The following is a 22878-nucleotide window of genomic DNA, read 5'->3' as shown; positions in this document are numbered from 1 at the left end:
CCCGGAGAAAACAAACAGACAGATGTACTGTATGTGACTGTGGTTGAGATGAAAGCGGAACCTTTTTGAAGAGAGTACAGTAGCAGATCAGACAGGACGACTGCCAGTGATAGTCTGCTCCCCTGCAGGCTCTATAGAGCAGAAAGCTGCCAGCCTCAGAGCACTGCATGGTATCTGTGTGGATGAGAGAGAGAGAGAGAGAGAGAGAGAGAGGAGGGGTATTAGAGTGCCAACAACACATAGGGAATTCCTGCACGTCTGTCCTGATGCTGTGTTAGAGCATGTGTATGTGTATGTGATGCTGTCAGAGTAGAGCTCCTACTTCTTCCCCTCCTAACCTGCTAAACGGTCCCCTTCAACCCACCCACCAACCTCCTTACCACTCCGTTCTCCCTCTCCACATCAGGACGGGCTGCTGTGACATCACTCATTCCCACACACTCTGATTGGCTGGCCAGTGGAGGGAAGTGGATTGTTCCTGCAGCCTACAGTGAGAAATTAAGAGAGAGAGAGAGAGAGAGAGAACGTGGGAGGGAAAGACCAACGTAGAGTATGTGAGAGGGAAAGCGAGAGAGAGAGAGAGAGAGAGAGAGGGAGAGGGAGAAAGGGACTAAGCAAGACAGATTGATGCTAAGGCAAGCCGGCACTGCGCTGCTCATACACACACACACAGTCTTTGCATCACGCGTACACTCACATCACACTGCCAAGCTGCTTAACAGGCAGGAAAAACACTGACTGAGTCTGACTGAGTCTGCAGCCTGTTACTGCAGAACAGGACAGAGGACAGCAAGACCTAAAAGACGAGAGAACAGGAGGGTTAAACCTTCCTCCCTGCTTTGCCTCAGAGCAACAGTTTCACCGCTGTCATCTCGGGAGGTCCGGTGCTCCAGCGAGCTCTTAAAAGACACCTCCCCAAAAAAGGGGGAGAGGCAGCAAGGGCAGGAGCAAGGGCAAGTGTAGCCTTTCCCAGAGGTTGCCGTGAATGTCCTCTCAACGTCCGCATGAAAACAGGCAGGAATCGAGGCGTAGTCTGGGGTACAAGATGGCACGACGAGCAGGGGGTGAAGGCTCCCCGAAAAAGAACACATCCCTCAACCTGGTGACGGGGTTCTACCACTACCTCCGTGGTAAGTGGGACGCTGGCACCACGCTTGTGCATGAATGTGTCCCCTACTGAGATGGATAGTGTGAGAAAAAGAAAGCAAGTACATAGTGTGTGTATATTTTGCATGCGTGTTAGGGTATGCTGTGTGTACGTGTGATTTAGCGTGGCACTGCAGTATGGACTGTATGTGCTGACTGTATGTGAGCGTGTGCATTTTGCAGTGTAATTTCCTTACTAAGTGTTCCCTGCAGGGAATTTGTTTTTTAGCTGTGGTGTGGTGTATGTTAAGTGAAATGGGCAGAAATTTTAAGGGGGCGTTTCCACCTTGGCAGAGTGTGTCTGACTGTGAGAGTGGAGTTTGCTGAGCTCTGAGCCTACAGCAGGTGAAGCAAGCATACCCAGCAGACAAGTACCAGCCCATTGCATGTGTCACAGCACAGCAGGCAGACTGTCAAAATGTTTGATTTCTTATCTCTGTTTGACCCTGTGGCGGTCCGCCTGTCTGCTCCTCTGTATTTGGATACCATGCATTCAGCATTCTGTCTGACTGTCTCGCTGTCTGATAGATTAGATTAGATTTGAAGATACATTACCGTAATGTTTCTTTGGATTTGTTTCCTGTCACATTAGCTATCTATCCTACGGTGAAATGAGCAAAACAGAGAATTGATCAGAAAGGTTGCTTTACAATTTGTTTGCAATGACTTGTGTACTTCCTTCCTTTTCTGTTTGTTTTTGATCCAGTCTTATCACAATTCGTCAATAGACATAGCCTCTGAGACAAGAAACTAGATTTTAATGATATCTCATTAAGGTCAACGTCACTGTGGGGGGTCAAAGTGGGCACTCGGGGGCTGTGTATGAGACTAATGATGATACAGGCCAACACTAGCCGAGAAGGTAATCAAGTGTGTTAAAACGCTGCTGCGAGGCTTGGTTGCTGATGATGGCTGTTTCCCTTTGTGATATTGAAAGAATATGTGTGTGTGTGCTTAAGTGCGATTGTGTGTGCGCATAGTTCAAAGTCACCTCGTCCCTGAGACTGAGACGCTGGCACCACGCTTGTGCAGACATGTTCTCTGTCACACGTGTTCCTGCTCTAGAACGCTTGGGCTAAATCTTTCTCATTCTCATCCAATATTACCGCCCATCAATATTTGATTACTCCTGGACCCAATCATAAGATTAATTCAAAGAACAGGGACCTGCTCAGTGGCACGTATGACTGTGTGTGAATGTATAAGCATTATGTATGAACAAACCTCCCCACCCACCCACCTCTCTGATGCACACACACTCTCCTTAGTGTTCGCATCTGCCCACAGTACCTAGTGACACACTAACTTGAGTGTAATCAAACCGTCAGAATATTTCATTAAGGTAGAGGAAAGCACTGTGTCAGACATCCTCTCTCACTGATAACATGCTTATCTCAAGGATATTGCTCTGTGGCGCAGACGGGACAGAAAAAACTTTGTCACATGTGCCAGTCACTGTACATGATTGGAACCTTACAGTCCCAAGTAGACTATAGATCTGTTTTGTGTACATTATAATGGGATGCACCTGACAGTTGCACGTGAATTTGTCGATTACAGATGTAACCGTCGCAGAATTCCAAATTGTTATTGTGTGGGCTGCGAACAACAAATAATTTTGCTGTCAAAAGGGAATCAGGAAGGATTGCATTAGTTGGTTCTAAAAAGCCTGCAGAACATATACAATTCTAAAACTATTTCTATACTTTGCCTGTGTGTGCAAGTGTGTATATGTACTGTATGCTTGTGCACATGTGAGAAACAAGGCTTGATTTATGTCTTGTCCTCATTAAAGTTAAGTGGCTTTTTAGGAGACATCGTCAGCAGACATCTATGCTATTGATTGTTCCTAAATGGGCTTTATCGCTGTAACCACCACAAACAATGTCCTTTCCAATATGTAGGTAAATCTGTACATTTAGGTTAAGGTTGGCTTTATTTGGGCTTATTATTGCACTGTACAGTATTGTAGCAACAGATTGCATGCTGGAACTGTGGTCAGAAATGAATAAAACCCTCTTATAGATCATGGCAGAGGTACATGTCATCATATACGAAGAACCACTGCCCTTCTATCATCTGAAGGGCATCTTTGGGAGCAGGATTTTCTGTCCACACTAAAGAGGAGTCCAGCTAGTGAAAATGCCATCTTTAAATGTCAAATGCCTTCTCTTACTACATCAGTGTAAGATATGATTTGGTGCGACTATGTTCAGACACATTAGACAGAAAGTAATAATATCAAAGTTAATTAGTGTCGCCATCTAGCTCTGCAAACCCAATCAACTCTCAAAACAATAGACAATGAGAAGATTGTGTTTTAATCCGCTCTTTGTTTATTATTGCATGTGACTGATAGTGACGCTCTGGGCTCTGATTTACAGATGAGCAGGAGGCAGTGCAGAAAAGGACATTCACAAAATGGATCAATTCCCACTTGGCAAAGGTAAGAGAGTCTGGTTGATTCCCACTGCTACTGCCAACATTGTGTTGTCCCTTTGCACAAACACTGGTGCTGGTGTTTGTGGATCGAGAACTTCCCCATTTCATTGCTTTTCCACTTCGGATCACTTTGCTCTTCTATACTTCATCCACTGTGCTTTCTGTGACATTTGCTCCATTTCCAAAACACAGTGTGGAGCTGGTCATGAGACAAACTGTGCCAGCTCATTCTTACTTGCATGACTTTCATATTCCTTTTTATTCCTCCAATCTCATTTACCTTGTAGCAAGGATTTACTCTCACTTTACTCTCTAATTATCACTTTCACATTACAGCATTTAATACACTGTATATCTTTATTCCTGCAAGCTACTGTCAGTAATTTAAGTCTTAGTAACCTATAAGCTCTCTATCTCAATGTGGACCAATTTAGATTGTTCAGGATAGGAGTTTTTATTTAAAGTCTGCCCTTCATTTGTCTCCTCAATGAATTTAGACACCAGTATATCTGTAACTTATACTAAATAATTACACTTGATGCAGCTGCATGGTGAGGGGCCATTGTATGCGTGTAATTATTGCATTATACTGCATTAGGCTCCTCAATTTAACCCATTACTGCTTGAACAGTGTGTCAGGAACCGGTGGCCAAGGCAAATATGGCACATTGCAACACAATTAAGTGTTACTTCAATCTGTGACGCTCCTCAAGGTTTCCTATTTGATTACGACAGCTGTGGAGGCCTTCAACCGCAGTGACGTGGAGCAGAAAATTCATTTGAAAAGCACTCTAGAGGGAATAAACCTTGACGTAATATTAAAAATCACATCTCAGGACCACGTCAGCAGAAAATTACACACAGCCCAATACTAAAATGCCTTGAATTTTTAACAACATTTAAGGTAAACACATAGTTTATTTATTAAGTCATTTTGATGCAGTAGAGTAGAGTCAAAGCCCTTTTGCTATTTCATGGTCATTAAAAATGCTGGGATTTGAGTGATTAGGGAAAGACAGAGGGGGATTCAGAGAGATACCAAGGAGAGGGCTCCCCAAAAAGTTTGGATTAAAAAGCGTAAAGGAATAGTTCAGCATTTTGGGAAATGCACTTATTTGCTGTCTTGAGAGTTGGATGAGATGATTATTACCGCTCTCAAATCTGCATAGTAAATATGTCCAGCAGCTTAGTTTAGCATAAAGACTGAAAACGGGGGGGAAAGCCCTTTAATTCTTACTAAATAACACATTGTTTAATCCATACAAAAATCTAAGTGTAAAAATGCCAATTTGTTGTTTACTGGAGATTATGTGCCAAACTATTAATTGGCCCGGAGCGGTAACTTCCTGGAGTCTTCACTGGTTGCCAGCTGCTCCAAGCCGAGAAATAGTCCGGCACCTAACCCCCGGTAAAACCACAACGTGTCGATTTTGCACTTAAGTCTTTGTACGGATGAAACAAACAAGACATAACGTATTAATTAGTGAGCTGTAGAAGTGCCTTTTCCCCCTCTTTCTAGTGTTTATGCTAAGCTATGCTAACCATTTGTTGGTTCCAGCTACATATTTACCATACAATCTACAATCTAACTCTAAACAAGAAAGCAAATAAATGTATTGCCCTAATGTCTAACTAACTTAACTTAAAGTACAATAACATAGTGTCTGGTGGACCAATAGTCGTGAAACTGAAGCCCAATTCTTGCAACAAAAACATCAATAAACTGGTTTGACAAGGGGGGAAAAAATCATTTTATTTCATTTAAATTCACTTTATTTAACCGATTCAGCTAATCAATAGATTAGTGATACTATCACAGTTCCATCAGAAGAGATAACAGCGTTTGTTCCCCATGCTTCTCTCTCTACCTAGTTGATCAAATTAGTTACTCTCCTCCTCCTAGCCCATCATGAAACTGCTCACCCTTTCACCTGATGCCTGACGTTGCCATAGTGACACTGATTGGCCTATATTTGTCTTCAAAAATGTCTTGGTCGTCATGGCAGTTTAGGAAATGTTCGGAGAGCTTTGTGATGAGTAAGGGGTAAAAGTCAATTCAGGTGGTGCAGAGGATCTGTTGTAATAAGGAGGTGCATTTCTTGAAGATGTAATTCTGTAGACTAGTAGAGATAAAACGGCATCTTATGCACTCGTCTCACACCTATAAATACTCTTCAAAGAACCATTTAAAAAGACACATGAGGCAACAAAATGTGTGAGAGAGACAGACAGAAGGATAGAGAAAGGAGAGAAGCTTTAACAATTGGTTTAGCTTCGCTCTCAGAAGGGTAGATCATGCCCTTGGCTATGCAGATGATTAGGCCACTCCAGTTATCACAGGTCTTTAATTCAGCACCTAAAGGTATGTGATTAATCGGTAGGTGAGTTGAGACATGGCATGAGGGCTTCCTTTCACTATCACTCCCCTCCCCCTTACTTTTTCACTCCACAGGTATAACAAAAGAAGTCGTATGAGCTCTGACAAAGAGTTTCTATGAGAGGACGTATTGGAGCTGGTAATTTATACAGAAGATTAATGACTCTCATTACTCTGAGTAGTTCACCAGATTAAGTCACCAGTTATACACCAAAGGTATAAACTGTAAGAGAGCAGCAGGGCAGTATTTTTTGCAGGTTGTTTCTTTAATCTAAATAGAGGGTAATGTTGTTTAGACCCCGCAGTTACATGTATAATATATTAGAGGATATAATTCTGGTTCTCAAGCAATCATCAGGCTGTTTCACCCTGCACTGCAGTGGAGTGACAAGGGGGGAGAATTCAGTGAGCGGGCCCCAAGTTTCCATTTTGACAAATCCTTTCTGAGAAGGTTAAAGCTTAATTACAGAGTGGCCGGTGTGAGCAGCGGAGGTCTCATCGTCGCTCAGGCGTTTTCCACGCAAACAGCTTTAGTTCAGTAATCAGTGAACCAAGTGTTCTTAGAGATTACAGCAGCAGTAAAGTGAAGCTCCCCGCTCCTCTTTCACTGTTTATTTCCCTGCTCCCACCCACCCCCTTCTTTCTTTAGTGGGGGAAGAGGGGGATTGAGTGGATGAGTTATGACTATGCACACTATATTGGCATAGCAATGCCGGTTTGTTGGCCAATCGGTCAGTCCACCACTATTGGATGGATTGCCATGAAACTTTCTAAAGACATTCGTGGTCCCCAGACGATGAATCCTAATGACTTAAATGATCGTCTGACTTTCTTCTAGTGCCATAATGAGGTTGACATTTGTGGTTTTTAATGAAATTTATTCACAACTGTTGGGTGGATTACTATGAAATATGGTACTGACATTCATGTTCCCATCCCGATGAATTGTAAAAATAACAAATCTACCATCAGGTCAAAAAACTAAGATAAAAGTATACCAAAGTAAAATGAATACCTGCTAAACATAACTATTTTAGCATTGTCATTGTGAGCATGTTATCTTATCATGTTGATGTTAGCATTTAGCTTGAAGCGCTGCTGTGCCTAAGTACAGCCTCATAGAGCTGCTAGCATGGCTGTAGAGTTGTTGTTTTGTTCTCCATCATAAAATAATAAATAAAGCCAAAATATGATTTAGGCCCCACAATGGTTGAAGGAGTTGTAGAATATTAGGAAGTACTTGTTGGCAACTTTTTTTTTTTTTTACTTATTTTTATTGATATTTTTAAACAAAGGAGTGGGTTGACATGAACATTTTGTATTTTGTGTAATGGCTTTCTTGCTAGCAGCGAAAAATATTTTAAAGAGACATTCATTCTATGCCATAAGTTTATGTGGGATTTTGCCCAAGTATAACATAACTTACTGTGATTTTAAAAGTTAGGTATTCACATTGTTGATTTTACATACAAATAATGCTCTCTCAGAAGATTGCAAATAACTTTTTACCTTCAAAATATTTGGATAATATGCATCTAGTGTCAATTCCTTCAAACTGGATGTATTGCAATTCAAAATGAAACCCTCCATTCTTCTTTGTTTCTGTCCCTCCCACTGTCTTTCATGCTGTTGATCTTTTGGAATACACTAAGTCAAGTGTACCGGGGGAATAACGCACATCCTGAAACTCCTCTCCTCACAATCAATTATGGCCCAGACACTCATATGTAATTAGCTCATTAAGCCCTTGATTTATTTTTTTAGCTCATGTGGCTGAGCAGAGGAAATGGATATTACTTTCTTATTTTGTAATTAGTCAGAAATTTCCTCATTAGCTTTGGGATTATAATGAACAAATAGGTAAATTTAACTTCAATTAGCTCAGGGTATAATTTATGTATTTGAAGGGGTCTTTGTAAGTGTTTCTTCTGTCACTTTATGATAGTAGCACAAGTGCTGTCTGAATGTTTTTATATCCAAAGCCATGAAATGACATTAGAAGAGGAATTAGCGAGAAGAGCTACTGTATTTGCTAATTAATTTTGAAAGACGTGAGGTTAGTGTCCCTTCTCTCTGCCTTCTATCATTTTTCTCTCTGCCACTCTTTCTACTCAATTATACCCCTCTCGCGTATCCACGATGTTGGGGGTTGTATGTTTTTCTCTCTCTCACCACCACATTCCACTTGCATGTGCTAACACAGACACACTCGTGCACACATCTCCGCTTCCGCCTCTCCTCCCTTCTCTCTTTCTCCCTCACTCCCTTTGCCTTTAATCTCCCTTTAAATGGCTCGCTCGTCTGAATGCTTTCCCCCCCTCTAAACCTCTCCTCAGCCCCAGCATGTGACTGTGCTTTAAGAGAAATCCTTGATGTGGCGCCGGCAAGAAACAGAGATATGTGGATTTCCCAGAGTCTAGAAGTCTGTGTCAGGTCAGGGAGGAAGTCAATGAGAAGGATACAGTTTGAAATCATCAGCATATTTTAGGATTTGAAGACCCCATTCAGAGCCTGCTGAGCTTCTGCTTATGGCTGACTCTAGCTGTCAGTAATACTTGTCACAGCCAAACTCTTTTAGGTCGTCAAGTACATTTTTTACGAGGATTTCCTTTATCCATGTTTCACAAGTTGAAATTAACGTTTTACAGTGTAGTATATTTATCTTGGTTTAATTGTGCGCTGTGCCACTTGAAGTAGGACAATGTTCAGAAAAAACACTTCTTACCTCATAGTTTCATGTACATTGCAAGAGCTATTAACGTTTAAACCCCAGATTTTTTGCATTCCAAGAAAACTGAGAAAGCTTTGTGTAAGTTTATGGCATGCAACATTTATGTAAACAGTGAGTTTATGTAACTAATTATGACCGGGCACCAGGCACCCATTTAGAAATGTCTCTTTCACGCCTAGAAAAATTGGGAAGTTTAGAATTATTTTAGTTAGCTTGAGGTCAAAGGTTCTCATTCAGTTTTCAACGTCAAAAGCCTTAACTTTTGCCATTCTCCCAGGCATTACATCATTTCTATGTGTGTCAGCATATTGTTGGAAAAGACTGAAATCAAAATCATTTTTACAACAAAGGCTCATGGGTGTGCTTGCTTTCTCATATAGCGTGTCCCGCCTCTGGTGGTAACAGACCTGTTTGAGGACATCAAGGATGGTGTGATGCTGCTGGCCCTGCTGGAGGTCCTTTCTGGACAAAAACTGGTGAGTCTCATGGTCATTTCTACAGCATGTGATTTGGCCACAGACTTTAAACACTTCATATCCTCTGATCTTTCTGGATTAAATTTTGACTTGAGCTGAACAAGGATCAGACTTGACAAATAAGAGATTCAGCCATTTCAGTCAGTGCTTCTGCTATAAGTGTTTTTGACAAATCTCAAAAAGAGATTTTACAGACTTAATGCAGTGCATGTGAAATGAGCCTCAATCACATGGAAATGCTTATTGATCGTTTTATTAGGATGTTTGAATTGAATAGAAAAGCCCAGATTAACAAGAACAGATCATAGTTCGCAAACACACACAACGCAGACAAAGACACACACATCTTGAGGATTTTACTCGGCCAATATTGCCTTAGGTCTAAGCTATCTTTGTCCTATTGATCCAGCTGTTTCTAGTCAAACACGGCTCTGATTGGACCTCTGTCTTTCTCCCTTTATTCCTGATTTTCTCATTGATTCTTTTTAACTGTATTGTGTGTTTGCTGATTGTGTCTATACTCTACTGTAAGTGTGCTCTCCCACCGTAATTCCTATACTTGTTCTGTAGCATTTAAAATAACTTATCTTCTTTTCAATTGTATTGTTTTATTTTATCCACACTAACTATTTCTTCCCTCTCTGTTTGTGTATTTCTTCATTTCCATCTCCATTGTTCACCTTATTCCTTCCAGCCATGTGAGCAAGGCAAGAAGCTAAAGAGGATCCACTGGGTCGCCAACATCGGTACAGCTCTCAACTTCCTTGAGGGTAGGAAGGTAAGAGTTCAGTGCGTTCTTTCTATGTTTTTTTCTTCTTCTCTGTTTTACCCCTCCTGCTGCTCTCCCTGCTCAGCTGCTGCCTCGTGGGTGCAAACATTGAATCCTGACCTTGTGTGACCTGTTTCCCCTTCACCCCTGCCTCTTACTCTCTCCACCTTCCCACATCCTTCATTTATCCCGAAACCAATATGTTGTTTTCACATCCCTGCAAAGATTTTGTTTAGTAAATATATGAAGAAAAAAAAATTCAGAAATTCAAACACAGGCTTTGATATATTTTTGCTGACTTTGTTCACATGTTGTCTTTATGAAATTGGCATAAACTTATCCAGTTTTCTTTCCCCCCTCTGTTGTCTTTACTAAAGTTAAATAACAACATGGTTTACAATTCCTTTTCCCAGCTTCATTGACAGAATTATATCCAAAAATGTTTAATGTGGTTTTGGATGTAATCATCTAACAACATCAAGTGCCCCTTTGTGAGATTAGTAAAACATTTTCAAAGCTTCACCCAGCTTGTCCCTGGATATACATAAATAAAGCCATAAGTATGAGCTGGTGTCTGCATGGACATTGATTTGTCTTCCTCAAGTGTGACAGGGTTAAAACTGTAAATCCTACACCAGTAATCTGCAACCTGGAGATGGGACGTCAGTGGGCACTCTGCTGTATATGTCTGTGTGAGTGTGTGTGTGTGTGTGTGTGTGTGTGTGTGTGTGACTGCGTAAATCTGTGTGTAGAAAATTAAATGTAAATATGTTCTGTGTGTAAATCTGATGTATGTCTAGACCGTATTTACATTTAGCTTTAGAGGCCCAATCACTTTATGCTTTTTGCTGGATACATGTTCCTCTCTTGTGTCTGTATCATAGAAAACATTGTTGTGTGTGCAGTGGCATTATGATGTTTACCATTTCATCAATCATATTTGTAAACTGTCGAAACCCTGTAATATATGTATTTAACCAGGAGTTTCAAATCCATAGCTATAATGTCAACTAGGTCTGCAACTAACAGTTATTTTCATTATCAATGAATCTGTTGGGGTTTTTTTTTTATTCATTGATTAATTGTTTAAACCATAAAACATCAGAAAGTAGTGAAAAATACCAATCAAAATGTCTTAGAGCCCAATATCTGACTAATGGCCCCAAACCTAAATGTATTAACTTTATAATGATTTATAAAACAAAGAAAAGCAGCAAATCGTCACTTTTGAGAAGTTCGAACCAGCAAATGTTTGGCATTTTAGTTTTATAAATGACTTAAACAATTAATTATCAGAAATATTGGCAAATAATTTTCAGTCAGTTGAATAATGTCAGATATACGGTTTACCTACACTCTGTTGGTACCAATGCAACTACTACCGTATGTTTACCTGTGTTCTTTTTGCTGTTGTGTTTTGTCATGACACAAAACACTTCCATTTACCCTTCCAGCTTCACGCCACTGTGTTGAGTTGCCAGGATAACCTGCTGTGTTTTCTAATATGAAACCATGCATTGCATGTATTCTTATCAACCGCTATCCCACGCTTCCCCACACTGCCCTCGCCTGCCCCCAATCTCTTCCTCCATGCTTGTTCACCTATTCGGAGTGGCATGTATTACCATATGATGACCTGTTGTGCTACAGCGCCTCAGTAATATAACCCTCTGTGTGATAATATAGAATACTTCATCATATCAGTATATACAGCCCTCTCTTTCTCCCTTTTCTTGCTCTTCTCTTTGCCTCACCCTGTATCACTTTCTCTCTGTCCATCTCTGCTGGATATAATCCATGTTGCCTGTGTAGTGGTGATAGATCGCTCCAACCGCTCAAGTTATCTCACCTCAGAGATGCTACAGTATCTGCTATCTCACAGTCAATGAGGCGTCCCCCTTCAATCAAACACATCTGGAGTACCTATAAATGCTCTCTCTCTCCCTCTTCTTTTCTTATCTGCCCTCCAGTCTGCCTACAGAGGATCTCCGGTCAGTATTCATAACGTTACTGCACTGGTTTGTTCAGGACATGGAATAGATAGGGTCAGGATTATCTGCATCCAGTAGTACTGAGGATTATGCTCGTACTATATATTGTTCATTTTGTGTAAACATATGTATGAGACCAGAGTTACCAGATTGAGGGAAATTGTGTGTACTTAATCCATATGTATGAGATTATTGTGAAGTGTAAGCGAAGAAACTGGAATTGATTGGTTAATCTGGAATTATCAGGTCCTGTCATGAGATACTGAAATATTGGATATTGTGTTTTGACACAGATCAAGTTAGTGAACATCAACTCCACAGATATTGTTGATGGACGGCCATCAATTGTATTGGGGTTGTTGTGGACCATCATCCTCTATTTCCAGGTAACACTGTCAATTTATCTATCAGATTAGCAAATTCAATGTACATAATTCAGAAACAATGACACAAAACAAGCAGAAGTAAGTTGGTGCTAACTAAGTTTCGTGGTGTGAACATCTTAGTCAGTGATGTCATCAAATCACCACTAATAGCTCACTACTAGGACTTCAAATGTACAACTACACTGCTGCCAATATACAATCTCTAATGGCCCATCCTCAAACATGTACTAAATCCAATAAGAAATATGCAAAAGCCTAAATCAGTTTAGTGTTGTAAACCAACAGTACCTATTAGGCTTGAAATATATCTTTTTCTTGCTAGCAAAAAGCTGAGAAATTTGAACTGTAGAGAAATTTTAAGATGGGAAAATCAATCTTCCAAAGCATCTCCACTGAAAACGAGCAGTTGCCACCTCAGGTATTTCAGACATGCACAGATCAACAAGAACTTCATCACAATACTACAGTCTCTTAGCAACATCAGCACAAGCAGATGCCTGCTATTCCAGAAAACATAAGGATATCAAATAAAGGAAATGTACAACAGTGGAAAATTTTCTTATTCACTTACTGACACATATGATGTATTTCATTTCACAGTGATGTATATGGATTTTCTGAGTTGTGAGCAGTCTCAGTTTGCTGGCAGTAGAGAAGAGAAACTGAGCACTAGATTATGTGTGCATAGCTGTAAATCTTCAACAACTGACCAGCTGGCTAGGCTGAAGTCTAATAATACATTTTGTGATTGTTGATATCATCAAGGCTCTGGGTTTTTAAATATGTCATCATTTCTCATCTGAATTGCAATTCTGTACAATCATAGTTGCAGAATAATACAGTATTTCTGGGTGATGAACATTACCATTAACATTCAACATTATATGGATCAACATTTACAACTGCACACAAGGTAAAGTCATTGGTACATTGGAAAGTGAAGCGCATATTATCTACTCATTAAGTTGCCCTTAAACACGACTTTCCCAGGTGCCTCAGTGTTAAGCTGCTCATTGGACGACCACTTCGATAAAAAACGGTTAATCATGAACAGTGGGAAACAGGTTTTTCATGCAGACCCATAAAGTACAATAATAAAGCACAATGAAAGCCACTTGATGACAAAGTTACATATTATATGTTCATAAGTGCCGTGTATCACTGAAGGACATCAGCTTCATCAATTGCAAAAAACAACCACAAAAGACAATTAAGTAATAGCAATTACAATGATTAAGCTTAGTGCTCTTCAGGCAGGCATTATTATTAATAATCAAAGGTTAAAAAAGTAATTCCAAGTATATAGGTATGGTGGCCTGATTTATTTATTTTTTTCCCGGTTTTCTGTTATTTTCAGATTGAGGAGCTGACCAGTAGCCTTCCAGCACTTCAGGCCTTGTCCAGCAGCACTTCTTCACTGGACAGCTCCACCAGCAGCACTGACACCACCAGCCCACCTGTCAAAAGAAAATCACTCCCACCTCTGCAGGGCGGAGCCAGAAAGGCCCTACTAAGATGGGTCCAGCACACAGCCACCAAGTATGTAGCCTCCCTCACTAGTTAGTTGTCTTGCTCTTCAAAACAAAATATGCTAAATGCACCACACCAATATCTTCTCTTAAAGCTAATGTGCTTTTTTCCATCTGCTTTGACATTGTAATGTTCTATTACTTCTAGACATCTGGGAATTGAGGTGAAGGACTTTGGCCCCAGTTGGCGCACAGGGTTAGCATTCTGTGCAGTTATACATGCCCTTCGGCCCAATCTAGTTGACATGGAGCGTGTATGGAGGAGGCCCAACCGAGAAAATCTGCAGGAAGCCTTCTTATTGGCTGAGACAGAGCTTGGCATTCCACCACTTCTTGACCCAGAGGGTAAATGAAAATTTCTATTGCATTTCGTAGAGACTTTGTCATTAAGTTTATGAAAACTGAACAGGTCTCTGTTGAGATAACAACTAACCACATATCTACAACATCATGGGATCAAATAATTCTACAGTCATTAGCCTCTGTATTACCTTTTCTTTTTCTCTCTGCTATATTATCTTTAATAGAAAACAACGTGATCTTTGCGTTAATTAAATAATAGTAATAGTAGCTCTTTGTCATATAGAGCTGTTTTGTTTTGAATACTGAAATGCAATTGTGGGCATCTATCACAGCATCAGATGTGCACCTCAATGTCACTTCCAAAAACCATCTGTGCCCCTTCACGCCTGCCCTTCACAATGAACTCTGACGAATCAAGCTTGACATCAGTATAATTAAGGTCCATTAGGCCATGAGATTCAGCATGGTGGAACCTCCAAACAAAACTTCGACACTGATCTGAAGTGCTGAAGGTTGTTTTCATTTAAGGTTCCAGTTGTCTGTTTCTCAATAGTCAATGTCAAACGTATTCTTATCAATTTCAGTTATTTACCTCTGAGAGAAACTGTTGAAGAATTATCAGCTGGCCTCAACTTATGACTTCTGATTACATTCATTGGATTTCCTCCTCAGATGTCGATGTAGACAAGCCAGATGAGAAATCCATTATGACATACGTAGCCCAGTTCCTGAAGCATCATCCTGACCGAAAGCAGAGCGACTCAGACGGACAGCCAGAAGAAGAGGTAACCAGTTGTCAGATTTATCTCAGTCTGGATACGCAATTCATTGTCTTCTCCTTCTGCATCTTGTGTGTTTTGTCTTTCTCTTCAGATGTCACAGTTAGCGTGTCAAACTTCAGCCATGACATATACTGTATATAGATGGCATTTTTTTCTTTGTTTAATTAGTGTTGAAGGGAAGTGTGCACAGCTAGGGCTTTCTAAATGCTGTTGCTTGTTTTAACCTATGCAAGTGCAAGGTGGGTGAGGCTTTCTTCATGGCTACAGTAGAGTAAATCAGAGAAATTACAGGAAATTAAATCTCCTTATTTTAAAATGTACTTAATGCTTTCTAAAATGTTCTTATGCGGTAACCACATCCTATCTGCTATTCAAAGTAGGTTAAAACAAACAGTAATTTCACTTGTCATGTGACTCTGGCAGTGTCTTGCCTATTTTGTGTCTTTCCTTGTTGCACATCTCTCTCTTTGTATCTCCCCTTGTTTTTCTCTCTCTGGTGTTTTTGTGTGGTGACTACTTTCCTGTGGTTGTTGTGCTTGTGCCTCTGTCATACAGCATGGTCTTGCTCCTCGCGATATAGAGGAAATGTTGGAGGTAGGTCATATAGTAACCTAAACGTCCCAGGGGCAGGTTTTCCATCATTTTCCGCAGCTCAATGCAATTAGCACCCATGCACATTCATAGTTTCCATATAAATGTGATTAATGCTTATTTTTCTGGCTCTTCTATTGGATTACAGTATCACTGCCTACTGTACAGTGTATGGGTGAGATTAAACAATGTTTTTACATGTCAAAATAGAGCCAATATGCTAATATGTGATATTCCTGCCGCAGGGTTTCTGAGCCATGATAACAAAAGGAAGTCCAGTATAATAAGATGTGATATTACCATTTATTAATGTTACCACCTAGCGCTATGGTTCCTGGTTCCATTAGCATGACAATGAAAGCCTCTGGCATTGGCAGTGTGCATTGATACAGCGTATTTGATGGAAAGCTTGTGAATAGAGGTTGCCTGTTTTTAAGGTTAACACTGTCAGGAGCTGTGATGTGCTGTAAAGCTGCGCTAACCATTAGGCTTTTGGTGGTTGTTGTGTTTCACACCTGCTTTGTTGACATTCCTTGCTAACACGCTAATGTTCGTCCTGAATATTCTTTCATTGAATGGAGGTCAATTGGCCCTGGTGTTTTCACATAAAAACAACAAAAGTGTTATTTTATAAAATAAATATTTGAAACACTGGTTGTAAAATTATTTGCAGAAGTTGTGGTGAGTACAGTATAAAAAAGAAAAAAGGTCTGCTTCCTTTTAGAGTAGGCTTAATCTATTTTAACGTCTTAGGTTGTCATAAAGAATTAAGTTTGATATCCCTACAGGAGCTAACGTGAAGTGATAAAAACTAAATAGAGTGAGAGTGAACAGCTCTCAAACTGAATAGACTATCTCACAAGCTTTTGAGCAGCACAGTTTTGTCATCATGGTTACTTAAAATTCAATGAAATGTTAGTGGGGGGTCTTAGACAAAGTACCCTGTTTAAGCTGAGTGTTTTTGGCAGAAGTGGGGTTTTGACGTTTTGTCCTACAGGGAGACAGAGGATTAGGAGAACACATGTTTAACAGTACATGCCCTCTCTTTCACCCTCTCCCTCCCTCCATCCTTTCATCAATCCCTCAAACATCTCTCTGGTTAATCACTCTCCATCTTTCTGTTTTCCCCTTTCCCTCACACTCTTTTGCGCAATCTTTCATTTGTTTTTCATTTCCCCTTTGCACTTCCCAATTTCCATGTCCATCTCTCCACCCGTTGTTCACCCCTCCACCACCCTGGCCTCCCAGAGAGAGCTGCGAAAGAGCCTGAGGGAGCTCAAAATGTGGCTCGACCAGCTGGAGAGAGATGCAATACAGGCTCAGGAGACTAAGGGCAATCTCGCTCAACAATACCAGGTTAGTGTGTGTGTGTGTGTGTGTGTGTGTGTGTGTGTGTGTGTGTGTGTGCGCGCAGTTTAAACTGGGCACACTGGGTACAGATGCTCCTATTATTAGCTTAATCAGTGGCATTACATTGTGGGGATCAAACGGCAGCCATCATATTTTCAGTCAATCTGGCTTATTCCACCAAGCCTCGGGATACTTTCCATATTCAGCAGCATGTAGGATATCCCCATTTTCTTTGCACATTATTCAGAAGAGTTTAAGAATCTGAAGCCAGAAAGAGGGACAGCATTCAGAGGCAATTAGACACAGATTTTAAAGGGTCTGATTAGATACCAATGGGGAGAGGGTGTGGCCCCTGAGAGAGCACTTGTTCTGATGTCTGTATACTGTAACTTGAATATTTTTGGACATGCTTTCAAGCAACAGAGAGCTGAACTGATTTAATTTCTTCTTTCTTTCAGTTGTTCAAGAGTCTGCGTGTCCAGTTGGAGATGAGGAGGAAGCAGGTGGAGGGGGCTTTGCAGTCCACTCAGAAGGATGGGATGTTGACTGTGGATCAGGCTCTGGTTAAACAGGCCTGGGAAAGGGTCTCTAATAGGGTGAGAGAAGCAGGAGGCACCTTAAACCTTTCCAGCCAGATGTGAACCGAGGATGTCATGGTTACATGTGTTTTTAGAGTGCCAGGACAACAATCTCTAGTCTATCAGAGACTTAGCTGACTCTGGGACTGTTGATAGTTTGTATTTTCTACGTAACAAGTTTGATGGCATTTTGTCTCCCACTTAGCTTCATTCGGTTAAGACTTAAGACGGTTAAGAAATTTGCTTCACAGTCTGTTTATTTTCAGGGTGTGATTACCGGTTTTCATTGTAATTGTTTCATCTGTAGTTAATGTGTCACTTTTGAGCTTTAATTGGATTGGTGAGGCGATTTATTTATTTTTTTGTGTGAGCTGGACAATCACAATCTGCTCATGTGTTTCTCTGTTTGACTCTTCAACTGTGTTCTTTATTTCAGCTCCTGGACTGGCATCTGCAGCTGGACAGGTCTCTGCCAGCTCCTCTGGATATGGTGGGGGCGTGGCTGCATGAGGCTGAAGGAGCCCTGCGTCAAGAGATCATCGTCCAGCAGGCGCATGATGTTACAGCTAACACTGTCCACAGAGCTCTGGAGCAGCACAAGGTTAGAATGGAGCCACAGACAGGAGAGGCAAATTGCAGAAAAAACAAAAGACAACTAGAGTGTGCAAATACAAATGATTTTAAATGTGCTGGTTAGATCAATGGCAGACTAGGTCAGATCAAAATTTTGTTCAGTTCATATTTTAGTCAAAAATAAATTCAGTTTTGAGAGCAGTACACTGCTAGCACAGATTCTTTTGAATTTAACCCTATTTTTGGTTTAGTTTTTTTTTCTGTGTTCATGTGCTGTATGTATTTACACTGTGCAGGATGTGTTGAAGAGCCTGGAAAGTCACCAGCAGGTCTTTCAGAGGATCCATAAAGACAGAAGTGTTGGTGGAGTCCCTGTTCCCCCAGACCAGCTCCAAGACATGGCAGAGAGGTAGTAAAGACACCTGCCAATCTCTCTTGAAAGTCTGAAAAATACAGCCCAGTATACAAAAATAGATACAAGTTGTTTTTATATTTAAAACAATAGTAATGTTTGTTGACAGATACCCGTATTTGAATTATATTAACTACCTCACTTGGCATGATTTCACATTCTGCTTTTCAGAGGAGAAGCAGAATGTGAGCTGTAGGTCTGATATCCTTTGTAAACTTTGTCTCTTTTTAGGATGAATTTTGTCTCTACGTCTTCTAGCATCCACTTGGCTAGAATGGAATTCTTGGAGAATAAACACCACATGCAGGCCTTCCTCACTCTAGCCGAGTCCAAGCTCAAATCCTGGATCATAAAATACGGCCAACAAGAGTCCGTGGAACTGATGCTCCACAACTATGTTGTAAGCTCAGGTTTTGATTCACTCTGTACATGATGTGGTGAAATGTTAATTGAATCTTTAAGGTTCCTATGCAGAAGTTAAAAAAAGTTTTTTTGCTCTGTTTAATTTTAGGATATTATTGGATAAATAATGTTATAAAAATTCCTGCTACTTAGTATATGACTTATATATATGGCTTATTGCTTAATGTGTATCTTTTATGACTTTACTGTCGTCATTGTCACATCACATGTTGTAACATTTTCCTGTTTGATTCTGTTTTCATCAGTCATATGTGGAGAAGCAACATTTCTTTGAAAATTACGAGGCATTGTTCCAGTCACTGAAACAGTCTGCTGAGGCCTATGTCAATGCTGACAGCTCAGGTGAGAATTCAAAATGTATTCAATAAATGTATTATTTGATATATAGTATACATTGCTATACTTCATTAAAGGTACATTTTTTAATATACAGAATTAGCATTCTTGGATCAGGTGCACACTGTATGTTTTTGTATGTACTTACAGTATGTTTTTTGATTAACTACTAAATTTCTCATTTCGGACCCTACTGATAAATGTTATACAATGGCATTTAGGAATGGTTGATGTGGATAAAATCCTATGTGAAGGTCTAAGTAATTTTATATCATTTTTTTCTGGAAAATCAAATTGAAAAACTGAGCTTGAAGGTTCAATCTTGACCTTTTGGATGCAACAAAAAGGAACATCCGAACACCCTTTTTATGCATAAAATAACCAGTCAGGAATGTCTGTTTTTGGCCATTCCAGCAAATTAAATACTTGACATATTAAGGTACTTAGTAATTTTAATGCCCAAATCACATAAAAATCCAATATTGCAATAAACCAGTTCTGCTCAGTGTTTGGCAGCATTGCCCACAATGGTCTCAAAGATATCTCAGTATAAATGATTGGGCAAAATTGCTAATATCATCTCAAGGTTGTCATGTTGCCCAAACCTAATTGTATTCTTGTCCTTTCGATGTTGCTTTTATCTGAAATTGAGTGGCACTAAATATCTCAATGTTGTACACATATCTCAGCTTTATTCTTTCCTGTCAACAACTCAATAATCAGTGAGGTTTTCTCTTCCAGCAGCTCAGTCTGCCCCTGTCTGTTTTTTCAGCTTGGTAGAAGGGGAGAGTCTGCAGGCTACAGCTAAATGAGGTTCCTCCACTCCCAGCTCTCAGTGGGGAATACGACCCCATTTGCTAGTTAGGGGCTGCTCCACTTCTGCAGGTCTCTAAGCGCAAACTAAGCTAGCTTGTTGGTTTCATTAAGTTTCAGGGTTGTGCTGCTTTAGGGTATGCAGAGAAGTGAGGTGTGGCGAGAAATCAGGACATCTGAGGCTTGATTGGTCAACCCCACAAATTATGTGTCCCCCACCACAACCAACACCATACCTCGGCTCTGATTGGCTGGATAAGAGATCATCCAGATATTTTTAAAGCCCCAGTTTGGGGTTATAGCAAGCTGAGGAAGAAGAGGAGGATAAGGGGATTAATATGTAATTATCTACTTTTAAAGACATAGTACGATCTGATTAATGTGTATTTCAAACTGGATATTTGTATTTGGTGGAGTCATTTATCAGCCCCACACTGGCTGACAATAGTTTGTGGTACAGGACTGATGAGACCAGAGTGTTTTTACCAATGAAATGGAACACACAAGCAAAGATACTACATCTCTCTGTAGTGAAAGTTTTTGAGGTCAGAGATTTGTCTGCAATCACATGTAGCTCCATCAGCCTTTATGTGCTCTTTTTCTGGCGTTTCTATGAATATGTGTACCATATGTCCTGTGCCTTAAAGCGAGGCTATGTAACTTTTGCTGAAAGTTGTCACAAGTGACAATTAGATGATGGTATATGCAAACGCTAAAACGTAGTGTGAGAGTAACACGAGTAGAGAGGAATCCACAGGTCCTCAAACTGACTCAATAATTACAGTTAAACAGAAATATCTACCTAAAATTTGCTAACATTAGCTAATATTAGCCACCATGAGCCACTTATCATACCAGACCAAGTAAGGCTGTGGCTGCAATAAAGTGTGTTGAATTGAGCAAGAGTGTGTTTTATTGCTCATGAACGTTTTATTAAGAAAAAGGTTTTGTTGTTTCATAGTCTCACTTAAACCCCAGACAAAATCCATATAAACTGACAAGCAATTCAAGCATTGTTTTAATATTGAAGATGAGTATTTTTATGTCTCCTGTGTACACTGTTTTAATATGAGTAGTTTTGTTAGCAGCAACCGCAGTAATAGTAGTAGACGTAGTAGCAGTGCTAGCAGTATTGCTGGTAGTAGTAGAAAAAGATATTACTATTGCTGTCATTATTGATGTATCTCTCTCTCCTCCAGTAGATGAGGGCGAGATGGGAGTGCGCAGGTTCATGCGGGAGGTGGTGACCCAGTGGAGGAGTCTGTCCATGGAAGTGCGCAGTGTGAGGAGTATGCTAGAGGAGGTGCTGTCCAACTGGGAAAGGTACAGCTCCACTGTGGCCTCCTTACAGGCCTGGCTGGAGGATGCAGAGGAATCCCTGAGCCAACCAGAAAACACAAAACGGGTATGAGATCGACTCTTAATATCATAGAAAACCCCACCATATACTTAAAGTTATTTTTTTTCTGTGCACAGATTAAGAGTCCCCTCATACATGTCTTCATTTGATGGACTCAAATGCCTGAGTAGTAGCAATAAAATCTATGTCAACCCAATTTCAAGCATTTGGTCTTCTAAGTGGAATCCTATTAGCAGTCTCCACTCAAGTATCAAATGATCTCCTTGACTTACAACAAGCCACTAAGGATATTCCAGTTGTTGCATTGCCATGGTTACCTCAGATTCACATTCCCACCAAAGATTAGACAGCTAATTACCCCAGTTTTTATTGTCCTTTCTTTGTTTCTTTCTTTGAAGCCCTTTCTTTGTTTCTTTTTTGAGTAGCATCTTTGTTTCTTTCTTTGAGACTTATTCTTTGTGTTGTGCTTTGTTTCTATTAATTCCCCCATGTCTTTCTGTCTCTCTTCCAGGAGTTTTTCAGGAATCTCAGCCACTGGATGGATCAGCATGCAGCCATGAACGACGCAGGGAATTTTCTCATTGAAACATGTGATGAGACAGTGTCGCTTGATCTCAAGCAGCAGCTACTGCTTTTGAATGGACGATGGAGAGACCTCTTCCTCAAAGTCAAACAAGTAATAAACAAAAACACCATAAAAATACTTGATTTATTTGATCCAGTCCTGCGGAAAGTACATCTCTCAGTAAAATCAGTCCTAAAGTTTGTATTATCTTTCCTTTGCTGTAGTATGCCCATGTAGATGAGTTGGAGAAGTGGAGAAAAGACCATCTAAAGGCCTTGTCGTCCCTTAGAGAGCTGCTGGACACAGCAGAGGCCAAGCTCAATGCTCCTGTCCAGGTGTCTTTCCTCAGTGTTAGAGCCTTTCTGCAGGACGTGGAGGTGAGAAAAGCAAACCGCCAGTGTTTCTATCATACGTTAAGATCAGATCAGAATAGTACAATAATACAAGTGCAGCACACTTAACACTTATTAACAAGGATTGTTCTTGATTCAATTCATACTACTGCATTATACACCATGAAATTTTCTACAAGCATGTTTTAGGGTTACAACATCACAACATCAGCATTAGTGCCCAGCTTTGTGTTTCTTAACAGTGATTATTTTGTACCATCTAAGTCTAGTCAACATTTAGCTTTGGGACAATTGAAATGGTCAAGATTACAACAACCCTCATAGCAGCTCTGTGGGTATGTCTCAAATCAGTAGGCAGTGAATCACAAGCAGGATTTAAGGTGCCAGTTAGATCACTGATTCATTAACATTTGGACTGTAATGAGACAGGGGCCTGAGACTTGATTCCAAGGTGCATAACAGCACATTTTGACATTTAGAATGATTTTGGCATTGGGACGCATTAGAAAATGGCCAACTCCCCAGGTAGAAACAGACAATAGAAAATAATTTCATTATATCTCCCAGTTGTTTTACTTCCTAGTGAATTTAC

At 40.3% G+C, this 22878-nt stretch overlaps 1 protein-coding gene across 17 annotated transcripts in view; it reads left to right on the top strand.

The window, feature by feature from the left end:
* syne1a (spectrin repeat containing, nuclear envelope 1a) overlaps positions 1-22878 on the top strand; it is a 134861-nt gene that overhangs the window by 10190 nt on the left and 101793 nt on the right. For 3 of the 17 annotated variants that reach the window (XM_044168427.1, XM_044168437.1, XM_044168426.1), the window contains exons 1-19: positions 583-1130; positions 3531-3592; positions 9077-9172; positions 9867-9950; positions 11912-11932; positions 12226-12318; positions 13676-13857; positions 13996-14192; positions 14823-14935; positions 15488-15526; positions 16772-16879; positions 17332-17469; positions 17888-18052; positions 18321-18433; positions 18668-18836; positions 19105-19201; positions 21208-21413; positions 21880-22044; positions 22158-22310. In XM_044168427.1, coding sequence (XP_044024362.1) covers positions 986-1130; positions 3531-3592; positions 9077-9172; positions 9867-9950; positions 11912-11932; positions 12226-12318; positions 13676-13857; positions 13996-14192; positions 14823-14935; positions 15488-15526; positions 16772-16879; positions 17332-17469; positions 17888-18052; positions 18321-18433; positions 18668-18836; positions 19105-19201; positions 21208-21413; positions 21880-22044; positions 22158-22310 — 2346 coding nt within the window. In that variant the 5' untranslated portion in view covers positions 583-985. Of the gene's footprint in view, positions 1-427; positions 1131-3530; positions 3593-9076; positions 9173-9866; positions 9951-11911; positions 11933-12225; positions 12319-13675; positions 13858-13995; positions 14193-14822; positions 14936-15487; positions 15527-16771; positions 16880-17331; positions 17470-17887; positions 18053-18320; positions 18434-18667; positions 18837-19104; positions 19202-21207; positions 21414-21879; positions 22045-22157; positions 22311-22878 lie in introns of those variants that run through there. The other 14 variants (XM_044168442.1, XM_044168430.1, XM_044168441.1 and 11 more) reach the window with 13 other exon arrangements.

Source organism: Siniperca chuatsi, linkage group LG16, assembly GCF_020085105.1.
Source record: "Siniperca chuatsi isolate FFG_IHB_CAS linkage group LG16, ASM2008510v1, whole genome shotgun sequence".
NCBI classification, from domain to species: domain Eukaryota; kingdom Metazoa; phylum Chordata; class Actinopteri; order Centrarchiformes; family Sinipercidae; genus Siniperca; species Siniperca chuatsi.
Note: the sequence above shows the minus strand (reverse complement) of the source record. Positions and strands in the feature narration are given on the sequence as shown.